The sequence below is a fragment of the Epinephelus lanceolatus genome, chromosome 1 (genome assembly GCF_041903045.1).
Source record: "Epinephelus lanceolatus isolate andai-2023 chromosome 1, ASM4190304v1, whole genome shotgun sequence".
In the NCBI taxonomy this organism is placed as follows: domain Eukaryota; kingdom Metazoa; phylum Chordata; class Actinopteri; order Perciformes; family Serranidae; genus Epinephelus; species Epinephelus lanceolatus.
In genome coordinates this window covers 50,559,301-50,568,160 of record NC_135734.1, presented here as the reverse complement: position 1 = coordinate 50,568,160, position 8,860 = coordinate 50,559,301, and the positions used below count along the sequence as shown (strand labels likewise).

At 43.2% G+C, this 8,860-nt stretch overlaps 1 protein-coding gene across 1 annotated transcript; it reads right to left on the bottom strand.

Moving 5' to 3' along the window:
* Nucleotides 1–1,750: 1,750 nt before the first annotated feature.
* On the bottom strand, nt 1,751–4,526 carry LOC117256614 (nuclear factor 7, brain-like). The gene is made up of 2 exons (XM_033626140.2): nt 4,366–4,526; nt 1,751–4,256 (listed from the first exon to the last, which is right to left on the bottom strand). The coding sequence occupies exon 2, from the start codon at nt 4,237–4,239 to the stop codon at nt 2,947–2,949; it is 1,293 nt and encodes a 430-aa protein (XP_033482031.2). The 5' UTR covers nt 4,240–4,256; nt 4,366–4,526; the 3' UTR covers nt 1,751–2,946.
* Nucleotides 4,527–8,860: the final 4,334 nt, after the last annotated feature.

Genomic DNA, 8,860 nt, shown 5'->3' with positions numbered 1-8,860 from the left:
CTCAACCTCAACAGTGAGTCTATCCTCATTTATTCTTCATCACACACGAGACACAGCAACAGCTACAGAATTCTCTTAATACATCAATGGTGAGGAGTTGAGCTGCTGTAGGAGCAGACAAAAAGAGCTGCCACGGGAACTGGTCTGTACAAGCAGAGAGCGAGTGGGGGGAATATGTATTCACTTTGGGGGCAGTGAGACTGGAAATAGGGCAGTGGTGTGAAGTGCAGCAGGACGGCGTGTCCAGACATGTTGACGCACCTCTAGCTGCCGTTGGTGTGGGGTTGTACATTGAAAACAATATGACAGCATCTTCACCACCTGCCATCCAAGCTTGGAATTTCGATCTTGACACACAACATCATATAAACTGGGACAAAGTCTGGGGAAATATTTATATGGCATCCCAAAACCTAAATCATCAGCTGATTCATTTTAATTTCGCCCATAGAACTTATTTAACTCCCCAAAAATCCCATAGAATGAAATTATAACATACACCAAATTGTTTACTTTGCCCTTTAGATGTAACTGGTACTTTCTTACATATGATGTGGGAGTGTCCCATGGTTAAATCTTTTTGGGAGCAAGTTTCTAACTATCTTTCTACAGTATTACAAATAAATACCTCGCTCCCTGAAAATGATGCTCCTTAATGATAACAATGTATTAATGCTAAATTCATATCAAAGACGTTTTTGGCTAGCAGGAAGCACAGCAGCAAAAAAAATGTTAGCACTCAGATGGCAACCGCCTCATACTCTGCCCCTTAACCAATGGAAACAATCACTTGCAGACATTGTTTTATTAGAATTATCCACAGCAAGATTAAATGGTGCTACTCAGCAAACAACAGAGAGTTGGAATTCCATTTTAGATCAAGTTAAGACCTCTTTCTCATAAAGTTAGGTTCTTTGCTATGTAAACAAGACGCCCAATTTACTGTACTTTACTTCACATTGTAGGTCCATATATTTAATTATTTGTTTTTTTATTTTATTTATTATTATTTTATTTATTTGATTTCATTATTATTATTTTTTTCTAAATTATTTATTTATTTTCCTGTTTTTTTTTTGTTTTTTGTTTTTCTTTACACATTGGTGGTTGGCTGTGGGAGGGAAAGGATGGGAGGTTGGGGATTTCAATGTGGTGAGTTTTTTTCGGGTGTGTGTGTGGTGTGTGTGTGTGTGTGTGTGTGGGGGGGTGATCTTGATCTTTACCTTGACATAATCATCTTGTTGAGCTGGTTGTATATGCAATATGTATGTTGGCACTGTTTACATATTAAGAGAGGCAGGATTGTTTTGTCTGCTCTGTCTTTGTTTCCTAATTGGATGTTATCAATTTTCTTTTCTTTTTTTTCCTTTTGTTTAAGAATACCAGTGAACATTTCTTCCAGTGTGACAAATGTATAGAATGTGAATGCTCTGAGCGTAAAATATGGTAATGCTTTGTTCTTTTCTTTTATTACTGTTTATCTACCTCCCTGGGGAAAAAACAACTAAAAAATAATAATAAAAAGTTGGTCACAAAAAAAAGAAAGAAAACAATGTGAGAGTATCTTTCGACGCACAGCGTTCGCTGCTCATGTGTTTTGGCCTTCACATGCACACAGTCTGGAATTTTACATCACTGAGGAGAGGCTGAGTTATTATTTAAGAAACCCTTCAACAAATGTTAATGAGCACAGAAAACTTTTACTTTAACTACAGATACGTTACTTTATTTAATTATGCTGAAGCTCACAGCAATCAAACAGTAATATCAATCAGGTGTAATAATGCAATCAAAACAGAATTAATCAAACACAGTCAACAATTCTATCCCCATCTTTACCCTGTTGCTCTTTTACTCATGACCTCCTTAAATTCAGAAGAACAAGGCCGCAAGTGAAAATCCAAAAGTCCTTAAGTCTCAAATATAGAGAACAGACAATGTAGATGACTAAATTCTCATGGGACATGAGTGCCAGGATGAGCCAAGAGGCTATTCTTATCTGCAGTCCTTTGGCCAAGCTGTTACAAAAGGCCTTCAAAATATAAAAGTAATGCACACTAAGGATTAAAACGAGGCGCTGATCAATGGCAGTAAACGTGATTATAGAAAACTAACCCTAACCCAAGACAGGAGCTACAGCAGATCACATCTTCATAATAAATGACAACAGCCACTACATATTCTACCACATTTCACTTTAACGCACAGTTTTTAGTTCATCATGTTTAAAAATGTTAATGTTTTTCCAACGTATGACTAACCACAAGGACAAGTAAATACAGATTTAGTGGGGATGTTTCAAACTATTACAATGGTATGAATAATTATGCTGAACGCAGCAACCACAGCGGCAGATGCTGTGAGAGATGGGTGCTAAAATAGCTCGAGCTGGTACTCATTGAGGAGAAGGCAAATATGAGTAAACTAGATGGTCTCTCAGGTTTTTACCTCGTTCTTTGGATACACCACTGAGAATTACAATTTAAAGTCGAATATAGAAACAAGCAAAACAACAAAAATCAAATAATAACAGCAACTGAAACAAAAACAAGTATATCTTTGGAATAATCAGTCAGCAGGAGGACAGGTGCAGCTTAACAGGTTAAAGTCAGCTGCTTTTACCTTTAAAGGAGCAATAAGCGAAAAATCAGAGCTCCTGAGAGCAGCTGTGGATCATCCAGCAGGGGGCTCCATAGCTGCAAGTTACTCCAGTAGCCGTAGTAGCTCTAGTGCTAACTCTGGGAGCTAACGCTAACATTCCTCTCTTCTCCGTGAGCCCACCAGGCTCCACGCTAGTTGGAGAGCAGAGGTTGAGGGAGGAGTGGCACATGACACACTTTATTTTGCTCTACAGGCAATGCACAACAGCGAACCTAGCAGTGAAACGATTTCGCTTATTGCCCCTTTAAGAAATAAACATCATAAATATAATCATCCTCTTTATCTCTAACTGCTCTGTTCCACTGTCACACACACCTTCAGTGGTAATATCTTCACTTTAGCAGCAGAGCAGAAGTATGGAAACACCCTCTCAGTGAAAGTGTGTGTGAAGGTGTGTATGTGTGTGTTAGTATCAGGATCAGAGAACGACAGCTTTCCTCTGTTCCAGTCCAGATTCACTCTGATCCTCTGGAGCTGCCTCTGAATGATGAGAGCAGTGAGTGGACCTGATGGTGACCATACTGAGTATTTACCTTCATGGAACCCTATTCTCCATAATCCAGACTTTATGAATCCCTTCCTCTGGACAGACTCTGCTAACACACCCAGTTCCCAGGCTGTACTGTCTCCAACCTCGACATCCCAGCTGTGAGTCCCTGAGTTAAAGCCCTCAGAGCCCAGGACAGAGCAGTAAATACCAATCCTCTCTGGATTATCAGGAAGCTGCTGTTCCTGTCCTGGTCTCACACTGGTCAGATCTTCAGACAGGATGAGGTTTGGATGAGCAGTGTGTGTGTCCAGAATCAGAGGAGTGTAGGAGACCATGTCCTTCATCTTGTTCCAGATGTTGAAGGTCAGGTTGCCCAGGTGTTTGGCCTCGTCTATCAGAGCTCCTGAGAGCAGCTGTGGATCATCCAGCAGGGGGCGCTGCTGGACTCTGTCCACTGCAGCCTTGTAGTTGAGCAGGAATGAGACGTCTTCAGCTCTCAGCTCGTCCTCTGTGGCTCTGACTGTGTCTGAAAGAGCTGCTATCTCTCTGCTCAGAGCCTCCATCTTCTCCTTCATCATCTGACTCTTCTGCTCCTCTTCCTCCCTCAGTGCAGCCATCCTGGCCTCCTCTTCCTCTTCTAGAAACTGGTGAAGCTTCTTAAACTGCTCCTTAATCTGCCTCTCTGTGCGTCGGGCCTGGACCTTCATGTGTTCTGCTGTTTGTTCACAAACCTTTAACTTCTCCTTTAAGGGCTCCAGAGTTTCCTCAAGTTCCTTCTTGTGTTGTCGTGCAGCTTCATCGATGGGTCTGAATCTGTGGTTGGTGTGTTTTTCTGAATCTCTGCAGACGACTCTCTGATCTCTCTCCAATAAGAAGGCCTCACACAGGTTCTTTAACACCAGACTAACAGGTGGTTTATCAGTTGAAGATTCTGTCTTACAAACTGGACACTCACGTTCTTGTTTCTGTCTCCACCAGTTCTGCAGACAGTCTTTACAGAAGCTGTGGCCACATGACAGAACAACAGGATCTCTAAAGACATCCTTACAGACCGGACAGCAGAGATCCTCCTCTGATCTGGAAGCCATTTAATCTCTGAGTGAAGCTGAAAACACAGCAGACAGAAAGTACAGTCAGTCATGGCTCCCCTCCCTCCTCTACTAACGTCACTGAAATGTACTTTGACTTTGAGTGGTGTTTTTAGTCAAACTCACCTTCAGTGTGTGGAGTGTCAGCAGGTTGAAGCAGCAGTGTTGGAGTTTTAGCTGAACTCACTCAGAGGAAGTTGTTAGTTTGGTCTGAAGGTGAATCTGATCGTCTGTTCTTCAGTCTGTGTGTCTCTCTGCAGTGACGAAGAATAACTTTCGGATTCCTGGTTTGTGTCAGGTGAGTCAGGTGAGTCAGGTGGAGCTTTGTCAGACCTCCTCTGCTAAATGCTGTGCCCCAACATGTAAAACAGGTGTGTCTTATTCCACAGTATTGAATCATTGCTGATATGCAGACTGATAGTGTTCATCAGGCGGATGCAACCTTCTTTGTGTTCAAAAGTAGTTTAAGTGTAGTTTGAAGGAAGTGGAGGAATTAAAATACAATGAAGTAAAATCCTGAATATTACGTGATATTGTTGTTTATTAAATAGTGATGATGTGAAGGTGATGAAGGAGACTCTGCTGACACCGTCTTGCTTGTATATAGAAAGGTTTATTACATGAAGTCCAGCATCAAATCAAGCACCTAGGACTGCCTGAGAGAGGGTTTGAAGCCAACATGAACTGCTCTGAATAACAGCTCCAACTACCCTGCCTATATAGGTTGGTTGTTCTTGTGAACTTTGAGACAAAATGAGACAGATGACAGAGAGACAATCTAGATGGAATCCAACCTTTCAACCTAGTTTATCAATCCTTGACCTGGGCCCTTAAATGATCATGTCAGACCAAGGACATCAAATACCAAGTAGAACTTCAGATACTACAATATTCTGGGCAGGTCTGGAACGAAGGGATTTAGGATGCATGTGATATTAACTGGGGTGCACTTGTAGCTACACTGCAGGCCGACAGCAGCAATGACAAATGTAACAAAACATGGCAGGAATATTCCCATTCAGTTTTTTTAAAACCATGAAGTACAAAACGAACAGTTTATAACGAGGCTGGATGGTTGCATGATACGCCGCTGAACGGCATCAGTTTGAACTGCTGCCGTAAACAACCTAATAGAAGGAGCTGGAAAGTCCTGACAGGATGGACAGGAATGGTGGTGGATGGGTCCAACAAACCCTGGACTTTCATCCAGGTGCCCAGTGTTTGCTTCCAGTGTAGAGTTAAATCATGATGTTTTTTTCTCAACCTAACCATGTGCTTTTGTTGATGTCCAGTGGTCTCATTTATAAACAATTGTGTACGCAGGAAACGAGGGCTGAAAGAGGTGTACGCCACTTCCCAGTGTTGTGACCTGACCTAATAACAGGCCTCCAATTAAAGTATCAAAATGGCCATGGGAAATAAATAATAGTTATTATCAATAATTATTAATTATGTATTACAATGTTACTTAATTTACATTAAATCACTTTGTGGGGCACTGTTCCTGAAAAGGGAAAAATGATCACCAGTTAATAATATCAGTCTCATGAAACACTTAACTATCAATTTGGAACTCTTAGTAACAGTTAAATTAATAACTATAACCAAAGTTACCATATTAACAGCAAGTTAAAGGATTGCAGAGTTCTTGACATAGCAGAGGTTGACTCCTCATTCACTCTTGTTCAATATTAAACAGACAGCAGGTACAATTCCAAATGTATTGATTCATAATGAAAGCAAAGCAAACAAATCACACAAAGTCTAACTAGTTACTAAATACAAGCATGGGTGTGTATATGTGTGTGTGTGTGTGTGTGAGAGAGAGAGAGAGAGAGAGAGCGAGAGAGAAAGAGAAAAAAAAGGATGATGGTGTGTGAAACAACGGCCATGTGGCCTACAAACAAAATGGCTGACAACAGAAAACTACGAGAAGGCCACATCAAAGATGGCTTCAGACAGGGGGAGGTTTTGCCTGACCTTGTGGCCAGGACAAAGACAAAGGAAAAGCAGCGGGAACTTCGGGTTAGCTCTTTGGGTGTAGCTATGTTGAAAGCCAAATTGTGAGTGAGCATATGTGTATGTGACCTGTCAGCTATGGTACTCAGTGGCAGTGGAGACAAAACCGAACCCTTCAGGGTTGACACAGGAGTCAAACAGGGATGTGTCATTGCTCCAACACTGTTCTCCATCTTTGTTGCCGCTATCCTCCCCCACACAGGCAAACATCTGATCCAGGGAGTCAAAATTATGTACAGAATCAACGGCCAACTCCTCAACATCAACTGATTCAGGGCTAAAGGTAAAACCCCCACCATTTCCATCATGGAGCTGCAGTATGCGGACGACAATGCCCTCGTAGCCCTCTCAGAAGAGGACCTACAGTGTACTCTGGCTGCCTTTGCAAAAGCTTACAAACAGTTTGGTCTAGCCATTAACATAAAAAAGACCCAAATCCTCCATCAACCACCACCAAACAGCAGTACGCCTGTCCTGCCCACAAACATCTCCACTGACAACACCAGACTGGAAAATGTGGACCACTTCCCATATCTTGGCAGCCTCCTATCTTCAACAACTGTCATTGACGATGAAATACACCACCGCCTCAGCTGTACCAGTGGGGCTTTCTCAAGGCTAAGAAAGAGAGCCTTTGAGAACTGCGAGCTCCAAGCAAAGACCAAAATCCTGGTCGATAAAGCAGTGGTGCTCCCCACCCTTTTGTACGGATCAGAAGCCTGGACCATAAACAGCAGGCACTTCAAAGCACTTGAGGCGTATCATGAGAGATGCCTATGAAAAATCCTTGGGATCAGCTGGGAGGACCAACGCACCAACACCAGCATCCTGGAGGAGGCTGACATTCCCACCATGACCACCATCATTGCCCAAAACCAGCTCAGATGGACTGGTCACATTATCTGCATGCCTGACTCTCGCCTCCCAAAACAAGTCCTGTACTCCCAGCTGGTTGAAGGGAAACGTGCCCAAGGAGGCCAAAAGAAGAGGTACAAGGATAACATTAAAACCTACATAAAGAAGTGCCACATAGTCCTTAAAGCCTGGGAAGACATGGCAAAAGACAGGGTGACCAGGAGAAATCTTGTCCGTGAGGGCGCTGCACAGTATAATGATTACCTCCACTATGCTGCGCAAGACAAACGCAGAGTCAGAAAGTGGGAGAGCAACCATCAAACAGGCCCACCCCAAATCCACCACCACTGCATTCCCCTGTCCACACTGCACAAGAATAATCGGGTCCAGAATTGGCCTCCATGCCCACCTGAGGACCCACAGGGACCAAGAAGGAGGACAGTCATACTCAACTATGAGTGACCGCAGATGATGATGTGATATGTGTTGCACAAGGTTTTGGGTTAAAACAGAGGATGTTTAGTTTCATACAAGAGTCTGTCTGTGTAACACATCAGCAAACTAACATCACTTAGCTTTGGTGAAGCCAACTAACCAATAAACTTACTGCAAACTGTGGCAGTATAGAGACCTGTGGGTTGCCATGCCTAATTGGCAATGGCACAGCCAACCACCGGAGGCGCACCCACCTATAAAAGGGGCGATCCCCCCCTGCCAGTTCTCTTTCTCTCTCTCTCTCGCTGCTTCCGACGGGTGACGTCATTTCCGAGCCGGACATTTTGCTTCGGACAGGTAACGCGGCTTGTCTGCTCACCTGCTGCTTTCGGCTCATGTGGCAGGGAGCTAATGATTTTGTGTTGTGTTGCAGAGTGGCTGACTTGGTGCTTCCCAGGCTCGTGTGTGTGTCACCTAAATGGCCTGCTGTGGTGAGTGTCTCCCTCTCTGCCTGTTACACAGCTGATAATGACTGCGGCTAACAATAGCCTGATTGTAGGTGGACGCCGGTAGCTGCGCGTTACCCTCTCCCTCTTCCTCTGGTGTGTGTGTCATACTGGTCGACCTGCTAACTGGTATGTAGCTTCCTGCATTCCCAATTGTTGTATGCACATGCGAAATTTATAGATAATAAATTTATCGGGTCCTCAGATCCCTCTGCTAATGGTGCGTGAGCAACGTCTGCCAATGGTGCGTGAGTGACGTCAGCACCAGCTGACCGGGTTTGCGGCCAGGGTTAAAGGGACACATCACCACCAGCTACGGGGGACCGCTGCTGCTTTGTTTTTGTTTTTTTTGTTTTTGCTTTCTGCTTTTCGCTGCTGCTTTTTCATTTTGTTGCTTTTTCATTTTGTTGCTTTTTTTCTTTTTGTTGCTTTTTGCTGCTTCTTTTGCGGCTGCTTTTGGATCGCTGTTTCTCACAGCTGCTGCTTTTCACCGCGGCTGCTTAGCTTTTGTTGTTTGACTTCCTTTTTGCTTTAATCTGTTTTGTCTACTTGATTTGGTTGATCTGCCTGCGTTGTACGCCTTGGTATTATGTTTTACCGACCATTTAATTAACTCAATTTTAACGAAATTCAACTGGGGAGTGGGGTTAAACCCTTTTTGTGGTGGATTGGTTTTGTTTTCTTGGTTACTGTATTCAGTTCCCTCTGCCTGTTTGTCTGATTTCCCTAATTTCTTCGGCTTTGATATTTTGTTTGGGCAGAGGATTAATTTTTTTCCAGTATTTGTCTTTTCTTTATTTGGCAGT